At 56.4% G+C, this 20,911-nt stretch overlaps 2 protein-coding genes across 4 annotated transcripts in view; both read right to left on the bottom strand.

The window, feature by feature from the left end:
* The window catches only part of GJC2 (gap junction protein gamma 2), a 29,730-nt gene extending 19,530 nt beyond the window's left edge, over positions 1-10,200 (bottom strand). Inside the window, exons 1-3 of one of the 2 annotated variants that reach the window (XM_084508316.1) lie at positions 10,023-10,200; positions 8,069-8,145; positions 6,330-6,419 (exon numbers count right to left, since the gene is read on the bottom strand). The gene's annotated coding sequence lies outside the window, so the exon portion shown is untranslated. Of the gene's footprint in view, positions 1-6,329; positions 6,474-8,068; positions 8,146-10,022 lie in introns of those variants that run through there. The other variant, XM_084508317.1, reaches the window with a different exon arrangement.
* A 1,406-nt stretch (positions 10,201-11,606) lies between these two features.
* On the bottom strand, positions 11,607-20,850 carry GUK1 (guanylate kinase 1). Of its 2 annotated transcripts, XM_084508313.1 has the most exons (9): positions 20,742-20,805; positions 18,034-18,445; positions 16,902-17,015; positions 15,627-15,668; positions 14,764-14,860; positions 13,166-13,304; positions 12,410-12,494; positions 11,996-12,081; positions 11,607-11,836 (listed from the first exon to the last, which is right to left on the bottom strand). In XM_084508313.1, the coding sequence occupies exons 2-9, from the start codon at positions 18,062-18,064 to the stop codon at positions 11,801-11,803; spliced, it is 630 nt and encodes a 209-aa protein (XP_084364439.1). In that variant the 5' UTR covers positions 18,065-18,445; positions 20,742-20,805; the 3' UTR covers positions 11,607-11,800. The 2 variants fall into 2 exon arrangements, with proteins under 2 accessions (XP_084364439.1, XP_084364438.1); XM_084508312.1 differs by lacking the exon at positions 18,034-18,445 and having other exon boundaries at positions 20,742-20,850.
* Between the last annotated feature and the right edge of the window lie 61 nt (positions 20,851-20,911).

Here is a 20,911-nt window from a genome sequence, read left to right as displayed (position 1 = left end):
AGGAAAGAGCGATGAGATAGGAGGACACAGCTCAGCTCCCTGCTTCTTGTGTCCGTGTCAGAAGGGATAAATTGGCTCCTTACGCCCCAAGATGACCCACTGCACCTCAAGAAGTTTTGTATTCGCAGACCTCAGCTGCAGGTCTAAGGAGAGGGACAGTCCTGCCTCCAGCAGGGAGCTGTAGAAGGGCAGGGAGATGCTTTTTTGTGGGATGTTTGTGAGCTTAGACTGCTCCAAACCCCACAGATGTTGGCGGGATCCCACTAAAGTCACCGATTTTAGTACAATATGAACTGTGCCACTGGGATCCTAGCACTGTGACAAAGCGAGGAGCAACGGGAAGGGAAACGAGCTGAGATTTTCACACCAGTAGAAGGTGCCCTGTATCTGAGCGGTGGATGAGCTGCTTTGGTGTACAAAACAGCACATTTAAGCAATCGCTTTTGGAGGTTTCCCAAGCCAGTATCTTTTCTGCTGACCACGTTGTTCTGCCAGGCCAGGGCCACGGCCCCGCTGGGAGCGGCACACGGCCGTCAGCAGCAGTACGGCCACATCGGGACTGATCCCACCCCACTGGGGGTGAAACCCTCCTGCCAGCGGGGCCTCTCATCCCTACAGCAGCCTCCCAAGCCCTACAGGAGCCAGGAGGTCCACCCCATTGCCCCACAGCCTCAATCAGCCCTTTTACAATTAGTGCAGGTCAGTCACCAGCACTCCTTTGCTCTCCAACTCCAATTACGAGAGGTTCCAGTGAAGGCTTCAAGCCACAGATAAACCACACCCTGCCAAGATAAACACCGTGAGGCTCTCTGCGTAAATCAGAGTTCATCCTCACTCAAACTGCTGCTACAATTTTATGGAAAGGCCAAAAAAAAAAGTGCCCTGAGCTGCCAGGGGGCTCAGGAGCCACCCGCCAGGGGGAGAAATGCCGGTGGCAGGCGTGGAGCAAAGCTGCTGGGAGCAGAGCCTCCACCTCGTCCTCCTGCCTTGGGAGCTCAGGGCGAGCCCTGCTCGTGGAGTATCAAATAAATCAGCTCCACACCCACGCACATCCTGGCCAGCACGCAGAGCCTCGCTTGTTTTTTGCTGTTTTTGCACAATATTTCTTGCAGAAAGCTGTCTGCTTTCCTCCACTGCTCTCCTAGCCTCGCTGCCCCGAGGAGCAGGGGATGTCAGCCTTTTTCAGCCATCTCCTCCCGTTTGCCAGAGCAGCCCTGTCTACAGTAACAGCTAGGAACGAGCTTCTCCTGCAAACGAGCTTCTTGTGGGGTCCTCAGAAGTGCCCTGTTTAACCCAAGCAGCTCCCGCTCATCTACAGGAGCAGAGCAGGAGATCAAAACCTTCCCGGGGGCTCCTCGGTTCGCAGCTCACACCGAGTACAACCCGGCACGGACTCACCAGGCAGTCCCGTCCCGTCCTCCCGTGTCTGCCACCGAAGCTTTCTCCCGTCTCAGGGCAGAAACATCCTCGGTCAGACCCTACAGCTGTGTGGGGAGCCGGGAGGCTGGAGGTGCGGAGCAGTCCTGGTGCTCCAGCCCCAGCTCTGGTCTCTTGGTCGTGGGTTTCGCCCCACAGCGGGCTGGAAGAGCAGCAGCGTGGACGATATCAGCCGTAGGACATCTGGCAGGCCAAAGGGAAGGACACGGTGCTCCTCTCCATCTCCTGAACTCATGGGATTGTGCAGTCCATCTCCCCTACGGATGTTTGGTGGAGCTCTGCCGGCTCCTCATCTCCCTGCTCCCACCCGGGCAGTGGGATGGCTCATGCCCAGCCAAACTCCAGGTCCATCTCAAGCAAAACTCTGGCTGTGTTCAATTACCAGCAGTGTTGACCTCCTCAGCAAAGACCTCCTGCATGGGGCAGCACGGAGGAGAGCAGAAAGAGGGGTTTCACACACCCCTACCCCACACGCAGCTCCCCGAGCGCCTGGTTCAGCCTCACTCACACCCAGGAGCTCCTGCTCTGTCCCCGCTGCATGAAAAATGCTTTGTCCGTGCTGCTGGGGGCCTGACACCCTCCAAGCGCCTTGTATGCTCGCAACAAAGCCCCATTGACAGGCAGCCTTCCTTCGGTGCCCTTGGGGAAGTGGCTACATCGGGGACGCGCGGCTCCTCCCCAGCCCCGCATCGCCTTCGTCCCCCGGCCGCTCAGGCAGCTGGAGGTCTGTGCGAGCCAGCAGCCTTCCCAAAACGGACGGGTTACGGCGAAAATATCTCAAGTGGCTGGAGGTTAAACTATTTCCACCTGGAATCTGTGTTTCTGAGGGAAAGCATTCTTTTTTTTTTTGTAATGGTGACGTGGCAATATGCTGGGGAGTCGGTCTTGGAGGCTGCCCCAGCCCTGTGCCTCCGCTGATGTGCCCAAGGCTGGATTTGGGGAGGGAAAACGGGGTTTAGGGGAAAACAAGGGGTGTAGGGGCAGAGGGATGGGATGCTTGGGAACGGCAACGGGGCTGGTGGCTGCAGGAACCAGGGCTTGCAGGTTGAAGCAGCTCATCTGGGGGGCTGCACGGAGGCTTGGGGGATGTGGTGTCCCCAGCAGAGGTGCTGGGGTGTCCTGGCAGCCTCCCGTGCGGCTACCCCAAATGTCTCAAATGGACCTGAACACTTGTATTTGGGCAACAAAATCCAGCCAGGCGTGCTCGGCCCTGCTGGTGTCCCACCATTTTCCTAGTGGCTCCATTTATTCGTGCTCGAAACTCTCCTGACCTGGCTCACACCATCCCCAGAGCCAGGAGGTGCCGTGCCACCGGCCAAAGCCCCAGGGATGTGGTCACTGACACAGTACCAGGGTGAAGAAAGGCACCTCTGCTCCTGCACCCTGTCACTAAATAGTCTCCTGTCCACAGCTGGGGGGCTGGGAAGGGAAATAGGGTCTTGTAGTAAACCTGGTTAACTATTTCTGTCTGGGAGAGCGGAGGAAATGGCTGGAGAGAGCAGCCAGCAACGCCATTGTCCCTGGCAGGAAAAAGGGGATGATAAAAACGTGCCTGAAGGAATTTGGCTCGGAAACCGGCAGCAGGTTTCCAAAGCAGAGACCGCTGGGTGCATGTTCAGGGGGTTTTCATGGGTTGAAAGCTGGGGACATCACGGGGTTGTGGTTGGATTGACTCTGCCTCGGGCACCCAGAGATGCTCTTGTGGTCCTCAAGGTCCTTCTCAGCCATGGTGAGGGAAGGCAGCATCAGCCTGGGGGGCTCGGGCGCTTGCTCCCAGCTCTCCCATTCCCCCCAGCTTCCCACCCTGCAGCTGCAAACTGCCCCAGGGCAGGAAGCACGGCAGGAACATCCCAGCCCTCCTGCTGGGAAGGAAACGGGAGATGCTTGGGGCCAGCAGCGATGCTCCAGCGCGGCGGCTCGGCCGCCCGGGGATGAGCTGCGTTTCCGGGCCGCGTTCCCAGGTTTTATCTGTTTATATCCCGCTGATGGGAGAGCGCCCGAAGCTCTCGCATGCCCTCTGCGGCCCGTTCCCTGGTGTAGGAAAGGTCCTTGGCACGAGGCACATGCTGGGGAACCTCTTGGCTAAGCATGTGCTGGAGAAGGCATTAAAAAACCACAGCCACAAATAACAAGGCAAAGCAAAACCACGGCCTTGGGTGATGCCAAGATCCCTCCGTCCCCGCTGTGTTGAAACAGACCTAATCCCAGCTCAGGTGGCCAGGCTGTCTTTAAATTCACCCAGAAACGGGGCGTCACTACAAGGCTGTTGACCACCATTAATGGTGGGGGTGATGGGACCGAGTCTGTGGCTGGTTCCAGCTGGAGGAGAAGCAGCTACATGGCAGCACCACCCAGGGGGACCTCAGCAGGCTGGAGAAAGGGGCTGAGGGAACCCAGGTGAAGCTGAGGGGACCCAGGTGAGGTTCAGCAAGGACCAAGGCAGAACCATGGCCCCAGCAGGATGCAGGCCAGCTGGGAGGAACTGGCTGGAGAGCAGCTCTGCAGGGGTCCTGGTGACAAGTCCTGGTGACAAGAAATGTCCAAAATGGTTGTCCAAGGGGAGGCCGAGTCTCAGCAACCCAGAGAAGAGAAGGGGGAGGTTTCACCAGCAGCAGCTGCTTTACAGAAGGCTGCAGGGAAGGTGGACCAGGCTCTCCTCAGAAGCACGCAGTGAAAGGACAAGTTGCAGCCAGAAACACTTCAAATGGATGTGACAAATAAGCATACATATATTTTTTCCATGACAAACGCTGGCACGAGGAGCTGGCGGCATCTCTACCCTTGGAGATAACTCATTTGGACAGAGCCCTGGGCAACCTCACCCACCACCACCACAGGACAACCACAGCCGGCCTTCCCCCGAGGCCTCCTGAGGTACCTTCAGCCCCTGTCCCCCTGGCTGAAGATGGCTCCCCACCATCCCTAGGGGATGGCAGAGCCTCTGCTGGGCATGAGGACAGCCCTCAGACCCACACAGAGCCATCTTGTGCCCTAGGGGCAGCAGGGACACCTGAGGCTGGCAGCCTCCATTTCCACATCTCATAACGTGTACATAGACAGCATGCAGCAGCCCAAATCCTTATTTTATTATTTTTTTTTCTGGCAAGGAGCTGGAACGACAGAGGTTTATATGGCCGGTCACCAAGATCTCTGAGCAACACAGAGGGTCAAAGGCCTTCACAGTGCCCCAGGGTGGAGGAGCCGGGGGTGGGCGAGCCCCAGAGGAGCTGGAAATGGTGGGGGAGCGGTGCTGAGGGAGCGGAGCCCTTGGGTTCTCTCTGCCGTGTGTCACCGGGGAAAGGGGGGTTCCTCATGACACACACCGAGAAACATCCTCTGGTATGTTGGGCCTGGAAAGCGCCCAAAGATTGCCTCAGAAATAGCTCTCGCGGCTCGCTGGAGGATGAGGCGGGGACCCGCCGTGCCCCTTTCCCCCGTTAAATCGCGTTTCCTTCCTCAGGGCAATTCCTAAAGAGGCTTTTGGGGGAGGACGGATTGCCCTCCCGTGGTTCTTAGAGGTAATTTGGGTGAAAGGAGAAGGTGCCGGCGGCCTCCTGAGCCTCAGAGGGCCTGGGGTGTTTGCCCCCATGGCAGCACAGGATGTGGTGTGTCCTAAAGGAGGCCATTAGGTGGAGATGGAGCCCCCAAAGAGAATTGGGGCCCGGAGGAGTTTTCCAGCCCCCAGGGGACCCCGGTGGGCACCAAGGTGGCTCTGAGGGGACCAGAGAGCTGGGGGTCACCCCTGATGAGAGGGGAAAAATTGTTAATGAGGAGATGAGGCCACCAGCTGCTGCCCTCCCCCTGCCTCAGTTTCCCCAGTTGCTCCAGACAGCCCTCGTGAGGTGCTTTGAGGTGTGAGGATGACAGGCATGCTCACGTCCTTCAATATGAGTATTATTTTAAAAATAAAGCATACAGCAAGACAAAAGCACCTCACAAAGAGCATCATCATCTCCTCAATGGACCTTTTGTCAGCGGTTAGGGACGCCAGCGGCGAAACCGCAGCTTCTGCTGGGGTCAGCTCAGCCCAACGCCTGTCCCCATCAATGCCTGGGCTTAAAACCCTAAATAAATCCAGGAAAAAGGCCAGCCCGTGCCCATCTGCGAGGGGCCAGGTCCCCACAAACCTCATGGCCAGATCTGCTTCATGCTCTGCAAACATCTCAAGGACTCCACGCCTCGCACTTTCTTAAGTAGCACTGCCACACGAAACCGCTCAGAATAACTTATTTTCCCCATTTTAAGGGGGAGGAATGTCCTTGGGATGGGGGCAGCCAAATTTTCATCCTCTTCTTTTATTTTCCCAAGACGGAGCTGGGAGCCAGCCTGGCCGTGCCGGAGGGATGCGCTCCCAGAAGGGGATTTTGGGGGGAAAGGAGCAGGCAGCACACCCCAGGACTGCAGCAGGAGGACGAGGAGGGTCTTTGCCACCCTCAAACTGATTCAAAAACAAACTTCAGCCCAGCCTGGAGATTTCTGAGTGGGTTTTGGGTGAGGAAAACATCCTTGCCAGAGTTTAGGGAAATACTCTTTTAAGTGCCCAGCTTGAACACAACCTTAAATGCCTCTAAAAATCTCAGCTGAGTTCCGTCACGGACCTGGAGCAACATCTCTTTCTGCCTTGTTGTGTAACAGTTTCAAGCAAAGCCCTGGGTCCAATTTCCTAAGGGTCGCCCAGCCCCTAAGCGGAATTTGATTTCTCTAGCTTAAGCCCGCATTTAACATAAAACATTTTATAACCGCAAAAAAGAATACAGCGTCCACAGCTCCCAACATCACACGCATGACCAAAATCAGCGAAGGAGTGAGCTGGTCCCCTGCGGGACGAGGACCAGAGCATCTTTTTGCCCCCCAAACCGACACTCCCTCCGAACCCAGGGTCCCTGCCGTACCTCTCACAGACAGGAAAAAAAGGTGCGGGTCCTCACCGCATAACCGCAGCCCCTGGGGGGAAAATCCCTGCTGCGCCGCCGGCCCCAGCCCTGCAACAAAGCCAAGGAGGAGGCGATTATTGCCGGGCATCTCTCTGCCAGGCACAATGCAGCCGCGGCTCGGCGATGCGCTCAATGCTGTCATTGTCCCCTCCCGGAGCTGCGGCTCCTGCATGTGGCGCAGCTCCTGGATAACATGCTTCGGAGGCACAGGGGTGGCTGGAAAATTTGGGTTGTGACTCACGGCTGTTAAGGGCTCGCTGGTGGAAAGGAGGGATGCTCAGGGTGGTGTTCGGGAGGGATCCTTGGAGGGACTGAGCATGGAGATGCTGTGTCCAGGGAAGGACCCCACGGAGAGGCCACCAGGATGCACAAGGAGAGGATGAGTGGGGTGGAGAAGGGGAGATCTTACTGCTAAGTGTGGCCCAGCAGGAGGCTAGATGATGGGGAGATATGAAGAAAGCTCAAACCACTCCTTTAGGAGCACCAGAAGCCACAGCAGGACCGGGGGATTTGCTTCTCTCCAACCACGGGGTGTGGGATGAGTTCCAAAGGGCTCAAAACACAGCAAGGGGGATTCAGGTTGGATTTCAGCAAAAAACAAAACAAAACAAAACAGTGAAGAGCCTGGAGGTGTTATCACAGCCGGGCCACCTGCTTGATTTCTGCTCCTCCAACCCCAGCCCCGGTGCCTGGGGTTTAGCAGCAGGTCCTAAAGCTGCGGTGATGGCTGGGAGCACCAGCGCCCATGCTTGGCAGAGCAGATGGAGCAAAAAAAAACACAGCATATTCCAAAATAAAAATACATATATGAAGGCAAAACAGATTTGGGAGAGCTGCTGTGATGCAGGGGGCAGGGAGGATGCAGGAGCAATGAGCTCAGCACTCACAGAGCCCAGGTTGAACTCTGTGGGCACAACCATGACCATCAGCGAGGACTTGGATGCTGGGGACCCGCCTGCCCCATCCTTCCCCTCACAGCAGGATCTGGGCACCAGCATCTGCCCTTTTCTACCTCCTTTCTTTTTATCGCTTCCCCCACCTCCGGCAGCCGGGATGGGGAAAGAAAGAGCCGGGAAAACATCCTGCACCTCCCTCCTTTCATGCCCGGGGAGGAAGGAGCACGGAGCCAGGAGGGGACCGCGTCCCGCCCGCAGGAGCATCCTGTTGTACCAGCGGCCGCCCCGCACGCAATCTGAATTGCAGATGGCTTCGGGTGATTCACGGGGATGGAGCCACGTCCTGGACCAGCAGAGGCACAGCTGCTGTTGTCAGAAAAAGCTGAGGCCGGACTGAATTCCCCGTTTGTTTGTGTTTTGTTTTTTTTTTTTTTCCTCCCATTTTGAGGAAAATGGGTACCGGCGCCCAGCCGAGCGGTGCGGGCAGCGGTGTCCCCGGGCTCTCCAGGGCTGACACAGCTGCACGGCCGCTCGATGAGGATGACCCAAATACAGCCTGGTGGGGCGGGCACGGCCACCTCCCGGCCCCGCTCTCCTCCTCCTGCTGCGGGTGGCTGCGCCAGGGGCTGTGGGGTCTCCGTCTCTAGGCACCCCGGAGCATCTCATCCCCTGGGTGCTGCAGAGAAACCCGGCCTCCTCCTGAGGGAAAGAAGAGCCCCGGAGGAGCAGCATCCTGGGTGGGGACAAATAGGGTTAATATCCCAAATGAGGGTTAATTAGCTGGGGTTTTATGGCACCTACCTGCTCTCTGCGGCGGTGCGGGCGGGTGGCTCAGGGTAAGGCGGCAGCAGCCAGCGCGCAGCGGTCCCCTCGCTGTCCTGCGGGAAGCACAGGAGGGCATCGGTGTCCCCAAGGGGGGGTACAGCATCCCTTGGGGATCAGACACCATCCAGCATCACCCCCAAACTGTCCCCAGTGCTACCAGGCACAACCGGCTCCCTCCCGCTGCAAATGTGGGCTTGCAGGTGCTGGATACAGAAAATAAATTTATTTATTTGGAACTTCATTGATCATGAAGTTTTTAACTGATAATCTCAGATTCACAAAGCCATCCAGCTTTTAGGATCACCAGACCCTTAGGATCACCAGACCTTTAGGATCACCAGGTCCAGTCGTCAGCCCGCCACAAACCCACATCCACAGCCATCACCCCAAAACCCCGTTCCGGGCCGGTTTGGGGGAACCCGCTGCCCCTTTCCCCGCAGCCTCCTGCCCGTTTCTGCCCCCGCTGCCCGATTATTTCCCGGGACGCCTCTGCCCCGCGGGGCCTTTTTGCAGTCGCATGAAGTGAGCCCGAGACTCAGCGCTGCCTCCAAAGGCACGGACGCCGAGAAAAACCTCGGCAAGGACAAGGCTCTGGCCCAGGGGCTCGTTGGGGGACACGAGGAGGGGAAGAGCCACGGGGTGGTGGATGGGCCACGGGCTGATTTCGGCTGCTCGATGCCATCCCCGAGCGTGGCTCCGGCATTTCTTGGCTCCCCCTGGGACGATTTGGGCTTGGGGGCACCTGAAGCGGGTGCCGGGGCGCTGCCTGCCCTCATTGTCCCTGCCACCAGCCCCGTGCCACCACCCCGCTCCCTTCCCAGGCGGGATTTGGGGCTGGTGGCCCTGTCATCACCCCAAAAGGAGGTGAAAACACCTCTGCCATCACGCACCTAAAGCCACCGACCCCACATTTATCCCTTGAAACAGGAGCCCCGTTGGGTGACTTGTCACACGAGTCACCTGGTGTCACTACTTGGGGTCCCCAGGTGTCACCCCAAGCAGCCAGCAGCATCCTGGAGAAGGCAAACCCCAAAAGCCAGGAGGGGGGTTGGTTTTGGAGGTGTAATTAGCACCCCGGATGCTCCCTTCTGAAGGAGCAGAGGGGAAACATCCCAACCGGTGCCTTTGCTCCCCCTGTTGGGAGGAGCAGCCCCAAGCCCGGCCTTTGGGGTCACCTGCACGCCCCAAAATGCCCACGATCCAACAACACCTGCCCCAAAACCTGCACGTGATTTATTTTTTTTTTGCTCTTTTTTTTTTTTTTTTTTTTTTTGCCCCCAGGCACGTCCCTGCCCTCATAACCCCAAACCCGCTGCCACCCCCCTGTCCTACTGGTGGCCCCCCACAGCCAGAAAAGGACCAAACAACCCCCCCAGCTGCTCTCCCCGTATCGCCACCACTCCTTTATCCCCCAGCACCTCACCCTGGCATCCCGGCAGAGCAGCCGAGGAGCATTTCGGCACGGATAAGGCAGCGCAACGCCCTCCTTGCCCCTGGAAAGGGGGCACCCCACACCTCCTGGCGGCTGCCGCGAGACCCCAAAAACACCCCGCAGCCCCCCAAATCCCACCTGGGCGGGCAGCGGGCAGGCTGAGCATGCAACACTCGCTTTTTTTTCCCCCTCCCCGTGTATTTAGCTGATGAAACCTCCTCTCCTCCACGGAGCTGAGCGCCCAGAGGCCCCGCACGAGCCGCTCGCCGCCGTCCCATCGCTTCACATCAGCACGGGCAGCGAGGCGCTGGGTGCAGCAAGCAGAGGCTAAAAGCAGGTCACCCCGTTATAGGGCAGGTTATTTAGGATTCCCTCCCTGCTCCCATCATGGAAGGGAGCAGCAGGGTCGCAGAGCCACAGCTCAAGCGCTCCGCGTGACTTTTCCCCCTGCGCGAAGCAGCGGCTTTGTCCCTGCCTGTTCCGGGAGCCTTCGCTTACCTCTCCCGCAGCCTGGATTTGGGGCTGGCAACCCTACAGCTCGGGGTGCCTCGGGGCTCCGGCTGCTGGGCCCGTTTTTCCATCTGGTTTTTCCATCTGGCCGCGGCTCCTCGGATCCCGAGCGGTGGCCGTGGGGACCCTCGGAGCTGGGCGAGCGCCGCAGTCGCGCACCTCCGCGTTTGAACGCTCCGCAGCGTGGGCCCCCTGCGTTTTCCTGCTGCCCTTTCCGCCATCTAGAGGGGAAATTTCCCCACTGCAAACGCAGCCCACGGAACGGGACCGAGCTCTCGGCCCCCCGGGGAAATGTCACGCAGGGCCCCACAGCGCTCAGCAGCGCGCCCTTCGCCACCATGGGGACAGCGGGGATGCTCCCAGGGAGGGGAAATTTTAAGGAAGCGTTTTCCTGGTTATTTAACCAAATCCTAGAAACTTGCCCCTTGTCAGCAGAGAGAATTGCACCCAAGTCTACAGAAGATATTTAAAATACCCCAGGAGAGGTAAATGATGAAGCTAATCGGCTTAAAAAAAAGGGCTGTGGGAGGTCAGGTCCTGCCTCACGGGGGGTTTCAGAGAATTAGGAGGGGGCCAGGAGCAGGGAAAAGCAGAGAAATAGGATATAAAGAGGGTAAGAGCCAAGGTAATTGAGTTAAAAGCATGAGCCTGCCATGGAAAGGCAGTTTTGGTGAGCAAATGAGCACAGCCTGGTGCTGTACGGTCTGTCTGCTTGTTGTGCACAATGCAGTTGGTCTGGGTTTGTTTTTGGGGAGGATGGGCAGAAGTAACCATGGGGAGGGTGCCAGCTCTGCAGGATTCACCATTTCTCAAGAATCAAACCCCAAAAGTGTCCGTGTCTTCCAGGAGAGGTTTTGGGACAGCAAGGCTGCGAGCGGAGCCTCGTGCCTGGTGCCTCCCACACTCACAACTGAGCAACGCGGCTCAGGGAGAGACTGATCCTGCCCCTGAGGGCCAGGGCACGACACGAGGGAGGGATCAAAAGGCTCTGAACTACCCTGAAGGCAGCAAAGTTAAGGCTGCACAAAGGCAGGGAAGCAAGGCACAAGGCAAAGCTCTCCCTGGCTCGAGCCAGAGACTAAAATTCATGGATCCCTGCTAGGAAAGCAGATTTATTTCTGCCCTCAAGAGAGCATTTTATGCATCTTCCAAAAAGAACAGGCTGCACCGCTTGGAAATCTTTTTTTTTTTTTTTCCTTAGTTCGTACATATGTAAGCAACCAAAAACCTACCAGCACTGAAGTGGAACACGGGCATTTGAATTACAACGTCACTGCTAAAGTGACAGAGAAAGAAAAGCTCATGGCACGTTTCCCCTGGAATGGGGCTGTGGATAGATCCCATCCCACAACCTTTCCCCTTCCCCTCCTGCTTGTTAAACAAACCTGAGCTGTGTCCAGGTGCTACAAGAGCAACGGAATCGAACGCCAGGAGGCTGGGGATGATCAGAAAAACCTGGAGGAGCTGCGGCCGGGTCTGCACGAGGAAGCAGAGGCAGCAGGAGGCAGCTCCCGACAGCTCTGCCCCTCAGCAGGTGCTGAGAAGTCGCTTCCAAATTGTCTGCGTGAGGTGTGAACCCATGGGAGCACAGCCCGAGCACCCCCAGCGTACAGAAACAACTGAAAGTTGTGGGGTTTTTTTCCTTCCTTTTAATAGAAACATCCTAGGGGAACTCTGGGAGGAGGGCCGGCCTAAAGGGGAATGTCTCTTGAAATGCAACGCCGCGATGTGGTTCGGGAATGATAAGTTAAAGGGTCCAAGCGGGCTCAGGACTTCCTGGATTCTTGGGTCTTCTGGATTTCCTGCAAGGAGACGGGGAAAACAACTCAGCATTCGTCACTCCTGGGAAGCAACGCGAGGTCTGGCAGATCTGGAGAAGGCTGGGCTGGAAGAACACTGCACACCAGCACGTCCCTGCAGCTTAAACAGGGCACGAGGCAGAAAAAAAAACCCAAACTCACCTTCAGGAGCACCTCCTTCAGTTCGGAATAGGCTTTTTCCAAATCATCGTTAACGATGACCAAGTCGAACAGGCCGGGCTCTTTACCTAGGGAAGGAGCCAAGGGCAGGGGAGTTAGAGGAGGCCGCGTTCTTTCTCTCCCTGCCTCGCCGCTCGTGCGTGAGCTGAGCTCCTGCAGCCTTTTCCCGTTCTTATTTCAGCCACTGCCAACGCGCTCCTCTGCCCAATGCCCTCGAGGAAGCCGCGATGGGAAGCGATGCAGCACGATGCTCAGATCCAAGCCAGCTCATGCCCGAGCCCTGCCAGCGCTCCTCGGGGAGCAGAAGCCAGACGTCCGTGCAGAAAGCAGCTCCTCGGTCACCAGCGCCCCCCTCCCTGCTCCCCGGGCACATTGCTCAAAGGCCCCCGGACTTACTCAGCTCCAGATCGACGCGGGCCGCGCTCAAACGCTTCAGTAAACTTTCCTCTGTCTCAGTCTGCCGGTCACGTAGCCTCTTTTCCTAAACCCAATGACAAACGCGTTAAAAAAAAGGAGCATCCCGGGTGCTGCGTGCAGAAAACACCCCCACACCAAGAGCCAGGGCTGGGAGCTGGGATTTGTGGGCCTCCCTGCCACATACTCCTTGCACGGCTTCAGCAAGTAGCACTTGTGCATCTGCATCCCCTTCTGAACCACGTCGGTGGTTCCATTCTGCCAGAGGTACAGCGTGATTGGTATTTTATAGGGCCACAGGAGGCCAGAAGGTGTATAGGAACTCCAATGCTGCAGAACCAGCCCCCTTAGGGTTAAATTCAGTAGCTGGAAGCAGGTCTGAGCACAAAACCTCCCCACCTTAAGCACATCTAAGGCGTTTACAGCCTGGCTGTGCTGTAACAGAGCCTGAAACCAACACAAGAAATCTCACTTCAGCATGGAAACCGTGCAGGAGGGCCCCAAACCCAGGGCACGGGAAGGTTTATCACTGGGGTGAGGGCCTGGAGAGTCAGACCGGGCAGGAGAGGAGCGTGCTTGGAAACACCTCCCTGCCCCTGGCTGTGCAGCCCTTAAAATACGAAGATAAATCAACGTGGAGATAAATCAAGAAGGGGGGAAACTGCTCGGGGGATGTGGCTTGAGAGCAAGGCGCCGATTACCTCTAACCGCTACCGGCAAGGGAAGGCAGCCGCTCACCAGGACGTCCATGGACGGGGGCTGCACGGAGATGTAGATGGGGTTCAGGTCCGTCCTCTTGATGTTCTTCACGCCCTGGATGTCGACGTCGAGGACGCAGATCTGGTTCTGGGCCTGCACAGCCTGCACCGCGGCTTTGCTGGGGACAGAAGGGACGGGGAAGGGGTCAGAGCCTCCAGAACCAGCGCTGGGGGCTTGGTTCCCCCAACAGCAGCTCTGCCACGCTCCTGCTGCAAGCACTTCGCCGAGAGCCAGCAGCTCCCAGTGCCCCAAGGAAGAAACCCCAACACCTCCCCTCTGCCCGCAGCCTCTAAGTTAATTAAAATCCTGGCTCCTTCGGGAGCCTTTCAGGGGGCTCTGTCCTTAAAGAAATTCATTTTGGGGTTTTAAATGTTATTATTAGCTGGTGAGACTTCGTGGCATTTCATCACCAAGCTCTACTCTTGCAAAATTACCATCACCAGGCAGAGAAAAGCCAAACCACGTTCCTGCTCTCCTGTGCTGCCTCCCCATCGCTGACCAAATCGTCTGAGATGCAGATGAGCATGTGTACCCCTCGCCCCTCTCTGCTTTGCAACCCAAACTCCAACATAATTTAGTTTTTATTTTTGGAAGGCGTTCAGGTCTCTGATTCCCTCCTAAGAACTCCTGATCCTGTCAGCCCTTTCCGCCCAAGCTTGATTAAACGCCAAAATCTGCAAATTTCGCAGAAGCCAGCCCCAGAAAGGAGCCGTCCCCACATCCACCCCGCGACCAACTCGGACCGGGTCAGACATCGAGGAGCTGCCACCTCCTCCGTGTGGCGGCCGAGAGGATTAAGCAGGGCACGCAGGAAGGCAGGAAGGCAGCCAGTCCTACGCAGGATGTACCCGGGGATTAAGGAGGCTGAACTTGGCTTCTCCTTGGTGCCGGGTGTTTGAGGCACGGGGAGCTGCCAGGTTGGGTTCCCCTTGCACAAAAAAGGCACATTCAGGCCCTTTAACAAATGCAAATCTTCCCAAAACGTATTTCAGGTGACTTTAAATTCAACTAAGCATCCCGGGACACGTTTACCTTTCCTTAGCAGGTCCCGGGCTGTAGCACCACAGTTTCCTCCCAATAATTATGTAAGATATCTGACTTCTAATTAACATTGCAGCTTAACGTTTTATTGATCGCCAGCTCCGAGGCCGGGAGCAATGCTATTTTAAAATCCATCCAACTCTTTAACTCTAGTCAAGAGTGGCACGCAAGGCATCTATGTACGAGTCTGCAAGCACTTGGAAAATATTAAGCAGTGCAAATAGACTGCGAAAACTGCCCCTCTGCAAGGAAGCGTTCAGCACACGAACGACTTCAGCAGCCCCACAGCCCACAGAGGATCTGATAAGGCAGCGATGAGCTAATTATAGCGGGGTAATTCTTTGCAGGATTTAACTTTGCAGTCTAATGGTGAGCAAATCAATCCGACGAGTGCCTCGCTACCAAAAGGAAAGGCTTCGTTACAGCAGGAATCTGTGCTTTGGAGAAAAAAACGGTGTCATTAAGTTAAAATTTCTTCTCCTTCACCCTAACCTCAGCTCCACCTGGGTTTGGTGGTGAGTGCCCGTGTTGCGTACCTCGTCCCGTACATATTTCCGGAGAACTCTGCGTGCTCGAGGAACTCCCCAGCATCGATTTCTTTCTTCATTTCCTCTCGGGTCACAAAGTGGTAATCTGGATGGGACAAAGAGGAAAAACACCCAGGAATTAACAATTTTGAAGGTAAAGTTGATGGCCAAAAATGCTCAGGTGCTCAGGGGAAAAGCACCTCAAAGCCTGCTTAGTACAACACTGTGGATATCTATTCACTAATTAACATTTACAGCATCCCCTCGCCACCCCAACCAACCAACACCTACTCAAACTATTCTGGAACTCTGTGGGGCCAGACGTGTTGCTGTGCCCTCTTTTCCATGCGCCTTCCCCCTCCTGGTGCAGGGAGAAACCCGTCTGCAAGCTTCAAAGCCACTACAACGGGATTGCCACAGCCCTTGGTGGGAAAACATTTATGATTAAAGACTCGGATGAGAATGAGAGAGACCGGGATATAAAAGGGAAGATGAAATACAAACAAACATCAATGTCTCTCTATCTTTTGTTATTTTTTTCCCCTTTCACTTCAGAGTGAAAGCTGCCTAAGCGCAAGCCTCATTTGATCCTTCCCTTTTTGTTTCTTCTCTCCGCATCTGGCGCACACTGCGGAGCAGCAGTGACTACGGTCTCGTGGCCAGCGAGATCAAAACCAAAAGTAAACACATCCAGATGTGTCACTGCTGAATGCTCGCTCCTCCTGCCTGCAGGAACGCACCCCATAAACACGTTTGTAGGGCTACCTTATCTGCCCATCGGGATTCGAGCATTTCACACCAAAATTTAGGAGTGTTTGGAGCAGCAACGTGGTGAATCGGGCGAGGCACTGATCCATCCGTACCGCACTCACCTTTGCCATTCACTTCTCCAGGTCTCGGCTGCCGCGTCGTATCTGCAAGAAACGGCCTTGATAATTGTGCAGGCTGACAAGGAAGTCAGAGTACCAAAGAAATAAAAGCACACGCAGCAGATTAGCCCAACCACGCAGCTGCTTCTCTGTTTAAAATGATCAAAGGTTAGGAAACAGGCAGGGTAAAGCACCACGGCATCGTCAGTCGGCCTTTAATTGGAGAATCCTAGATAATCTGAAAGCAATCAGCTGAGATCGTTAGGGGCTGAGCTGTCAATTTGGGATTTAGGAGGCTGGGCTGGGTTTTCTGCTCTGCTACAGCCCCCCCTGTGTGATCCTAAACACATTACTCAGGTCCCTGCCTCAGTTTAGGGGAATAAGTCATTTGGAGTCGTATTATTTTAAAAACATGCCCACAATAAGGCAATGATCACCTCTAGGTTTGTATAAAGCACCAACTACCAAGGTTGGAGCTGCCTACAGAGATTTAGGGAAAAATATATACCACAAGACAACCCTGGAGGAGACAAGGTTTAGTTTGGAGTGAATTCTTTAGCGAGATATTCAGTTGAATTAAAAAAATAGAATGAAATAAAACATCTTTCATTTAGTGTTAAGTTTTTTCTACCTCCAGTACCATTAAATTCTTTCACAATCCAGGATTTGCTCTTTTATGATTGAATGAATCTGGATTTCACAGATCTGGAGGCAAGGATTCCACCTGCGGCACCCGAAGGATTAGGGCAGTAAAAAGCATTTTGAAGCACACGTAATGCCTTGCAGAGCCCCAGGGAAGATCAGGTGAATGAGCCATGCGTGGCTGAATAATCTTCAAGGTGTCACCCAAGACAAAGGAAACAATATTTTGGGCAAGCTGCCCAAAGAAAATCCTGTTCTGTGCTGTGATCAGAGAGCACAGCGGAATTGGTGACCCCGAGGTGTGTCATTATCAGCCTACAGCCCTTACAAAACATCCCAGAGGGCACCACGCTGTTTTATAGGATTCAGCAGGAGGGGAAGGGGGTTTTTATGGTGCTTCTCCACATCTTCCATGGCTGGGGGAAGATTTCTCCTGGGTTCTTGCCAAATGGCTGCAGAGCAACGGCGGAAGGACTGAGTGTAACGACGGGGCAAAGTGCTTCGTTGATTAACCCCGATACCAAGACTCAGCCAGCCCTGGGCCCACTATTTTTGGGACAGGATCGCAGCTACAGACTCGGGCTCTGGGCTAGCAATGCCAAAAATCCCCTACCCCAAACCCTCAGGGATACTCACGGGAGACGCTGAAGCCGAAGATGTTCTCGTAATCCTTAAACAGTTTCTTTATCAAGGTGCTTTTTCCTGCACCCGATGGGCCGCTCAGAACCACCGGCCTTGGTCCCTGCATGGCTGGAAAGAGAAAAAATAAAATAAAAAACACAGAGCTGCTTAGAAAAACACAGGATAAAATGCAGGGAGACCTGCGGGCTGCCACCCACCCGCAGCTTGTAACCCAGAGGTGTCACCACGAGCAAGACGAATCCCTCGGCTCTGCTTCCCCCAAGCAGCAAAACCCCGAAAAAGGCAAAATTTTTAAACCTCGCCGGCTGGGTGCAGCCCCGGAGCCTTTCTGCTGCTAATTAGATCATGGCAAGGGCAGCCCGACCTCCCAGATCACTGCTGAAGCATCCTTAAGCCGAGCACGGCCTCTTACAGAGCTGGCCATGGCCCCGCTGCCTAATCCAGCCTCGCTGCCTCCCTGACCCCAGCCCGTGGGTGCCAGATGCCTCCTTATCCCTAAATCCCCTTGGCACGGCTCCGTGGTGTCACAGGCAGCTCTCAAGCCAGCAAATTAGGGGAGTTTTTCCCCCTTACCCTGAGGAATCTCGGTGCTTGCCTGACCTGTGCTTATCCAGAGCGAGAGGAAGAGGCTGGCGTGGGCATAAACCCACCTAAGTTCAATCGCTGGCCAAAAGGGACCTGCTTTTTGGGATTTTTTTTTTTGGGTGCTGCAGGATTGGCCCCTCTGTGCATTATTATATTGCTGGTTTAGGCTTTTTCATCCGAAAAAAATCATCAAGGCTGGGCAAACCTTTAAGAAGTGCCCGTGGGTACGGCCCGGCTCTGTCCTTCCCTTCGCTCCTTGGCAGTTCCCAAAGATTCGAGAATTATCCCCAAATATCCACAAGGATCATCGAGTCCAAGTCCTGAAACTGCAGCTTTTCCCTAAATGCTCAGCCCCCAAAAGCAGGAGCGCACCCTCTGCACCTCCCCACACCCCTCCTACCTGCCCAAATCTCCTCTCCCTGCTTCTTCCCCTCGCCACAAATCACCCAGGGGAGCACTGGGGACCCAGTTTATCCTCCCAGTCACTCCAGTATGCCCCAGACACGGCTCCTCGTGTGGCACCACTGCCGGGCATCCCTACCTCGTCCTTCTGCTCCCTTCCAGCTCCTCATGATGGGCTCGCGGGCAGGACCCAGGCTGTGTGTGAGCTGTTAATCGCCCCGGGATGATTTTAAGACGGCAGAGGAAGACCGCCCGCTGCTCTTTAATCTTCTCTCCTGGCTTCTGCTCCGGCAGCTGGCCAAAAGCAGGTCTGGCTGGGGCAGAGCAGCGAGCCTCACGTCCTCAGGGAACACCAAACCCGGCTAACCACGACCTAGGGCTCCTGCTTTACTGTTTCTAGGAGCCTCCTTTAAATCCTGAAGCTCCCAAAATCCTCGGTGAATGGGAACCGACTGCCCCAAGCTCTTGTTTCAGAGGGTTTTGGCTTCGCAGCACCCCTTTCCATCACAAACCTCCTCTCTGCCCAGCCAGGGCTCACGCCGAGCACCTTTCTTTGGGAAAAAAAAAAAGCTGAGAATAACCCAGAGGACTCACAGACGTCCCCTCCTGCCTCCTCCTTTGCTGCAGAGGAAAACACGAGGTAAATTACAGCCAAAAAAATGCGATTTCCACCACCAGACAAAGGAGCCTGGCAGCAAACACCCAGCTGGCAAGCTGGGAACCGGGGCCAGCAGGTAGCAAAAATAGCTTTTAGGGCTGGCCTGGCACAGCAAAGCCCCCTGCCCCTACGTGGCACTTTTTCAAGCCGTGGTTGCAGCTGTGAGAATTCCAGGGACGCTTTGAGCAGAGGTTGAATTTGTTTTTTCCCCCTTTTCCGCTCAGATTTTGACGTTTTCAGTGGGTGTGAGGTGAGGAGAGGGGCAGGGAGCTGCCACCAGGGTGAGGAGCATCTCTCGGGCCAGCCCCGCTTCCTAAAACCACCCCAAATTTCACCTGGCAGGCAGCACGGAGGCAGCAAGGCCCAGGACAGACATCCCAAGAGCTAAACGAAATTAATGCTGATTAGCTGGCAGCCCGTAAGGAGGAGGCAAAGCCCCCCTGGCCGAGTCGAAAAGCAGCTTACAGGACAGTTTCTCTGGAGCCCCGGGAAAGGTCTCCCAGATTAGGGATGTAAAATGTAAACCTGTTCCCTATTTTTAGCAGGTTCTTCAGAGGTGCAACTCTGATTCTGTAAGCGTTGGGACGCTTCCTGAGCGGGCAGTGACAGCTCAAGGCTCACCACATCCAGCCGGGGAGCCCCAGGGACTTTGTAGGGGAATCCTTCCACGCACCGGGGCAGGTTTCCATCAATGGGATGCTCACACAGCCATGGTCACGCATCCAGCCCCTCAAGGGGACCTCAGAGGATCCCCCCAGCCCCTCAGAGCCACCCCCAGACCCTCATTGCCCACCCCTGGACCTTCACAGGACCCCCCCACCCCTCACACAGACCTTGCCGGATCCCAACAGCCCCTTACAGCCCTCCCCCCCCAAAAAAACACCCTCAAATGACCTTCACAGCCCCCCCAGCCCCTCACAGGACCCTCAAAAGACCCCCCCAGTTCCTCAGAATCCCCCTCAACAACCCCCCCAGCCCCTCACAGGGTCCTCACAGCACCCCCCAGCCCCTGACAGGACCCCCCAAACCCCTCACAACCCCCCCCAGCCCCTCACAGGAACCCCAACCCTCCACAGGAACATCCCCCCAGCCCCTCACAGGGACCTTACAGGACCCCAGCAGCCCCTCACAGTCCCCACCCCACCAAAAACCCTCAAAGGACCCTCACAGGGACCTTTAGAGCCCCTCGCAGAGTCCTCACAGGACCCCTGGCCCTTCACAGGACCCCCAGAAGCCCCTCATAGGATCTTCACAGGACCCCCTGGCCCTTCCCAGGACCCCTCAGCCCCTCACAGGGACCTTACAGGACCCCAGCAGACCCTAACAGCTCCTCAAATGACCCTCAAAAGCCCCACAGGACCCCAAAAGCCACCCCCAGCCCCTCTCAGCACCTGACAGAAACCCCCTGCTTCCTCACAACCCCCCAGGCCCCTCACAGGGACCTTATGGGACCCCAATAGCCCCTCAAATGACCCCCACAGCCCCTCACAGACACCTCACAGGACCCCAGAAGCCCCTCATAGGACCCCCCAGTTCCTCAGAGTCCACTCTAGCGAACCCTTCAGCCCCTCACAGGCTCCTCACAGCACCCCCGACCCCTCACAGCCCCCCTCAGCCCCCACAGGACCCCAGCAGCCCCTCATAACCCCTCAAAGGATCCTCACAGCCCCCCCAGCACCTCATAGGGACCCCACAGGACCCCTTCAGCCCCTCACAGGACCCCTCAGCCCCTCACAGGCTCCTCACAGCATCCCCGGCCCCTCATAGCCCCCCGCAGCCCCTGACAGGACCTCACAACCCCTCACAACCCCCCGAGCCCCTGACAGGACCCCCCAGCCCCTCACAGAGACCTCACAGGACCCCAAAAGCCCCTCACAGCCCCTGACAGGAAGCCCCTGCTCCCTCACAACCCCCCAGCCTCTCACAGGACCCCACAGCCCCTCACAACCCCCCCAGCCCCTCACAGAGACCTCACAGGACCCAGCAGCCCCTCAAATGCCCCTCAAAGCCCCCACAGCCCCTCACAGGATCCCACAGCCCCTCACAACCCCCCGATCCCCTCACAGACACCTCACAGGACCCCAGCAACCCCTCAAATGACTCTCAAAGCCCCCCCAGCCCCTCACAGGACCCCCCAGCCCCTCACAAGACCCCAAAACCCCTCATAGGACCCCCCCGTCCCCCCTCACCCGCCGCCGCCCGGCCGAAGGCTCCGCGCAGCCGCCGCCAGCTCATGAGGGGAAGGGGGGGGGGGAGGGAGGGGTGGTAGGGAAGCGGCACCGGGAGGGGCGTGGCCTGCGCCTCAGCGAGGCCACGCCCTCCTCTGAGCGAGACCACGCCCATTCGAGCCAGGCCACGC

The sequence above is a fragment of the Aythya ferina genome (assembly GCF_964211825.1).
Source record: "Aythya ferina genome assembly, chromosome: 2".
Taxonomy (NCBI): Eukaryota; Metazoa; Chordata; class Aves; order Anseriformes; family Anatidae; genus Aythya; species Aythya ferina.
This window is presented reverse-complemented; position numbering and strand designations above follow the sequence as displayed.

Bases quoted from the DNA above. Each gene is read 5' to 3' on its own strand.
- GUK1 (XM_084508312.1), bottom strand. From the start codon at position 20,787: ATGAGCTGGCGGCGGCTGCGCGGAGCCTTCGGCCGGGCGGCGGCGG. The intron at 13,305-14,763 runs GTACGCAACACG...TTCTGTCCCCAG, and splicing joins GGAAATATGTACGGGACGAG to CAAAGCCGCGGTGCAGGCTG. The intron at 12,082-12,409 runs GTAAGTCCGGGG...CTCCTTCCCTAG, and splicing joins CCGCGTCGATCTGGAGCTGA to GTAAAGAGCCCGGCCTGTTC.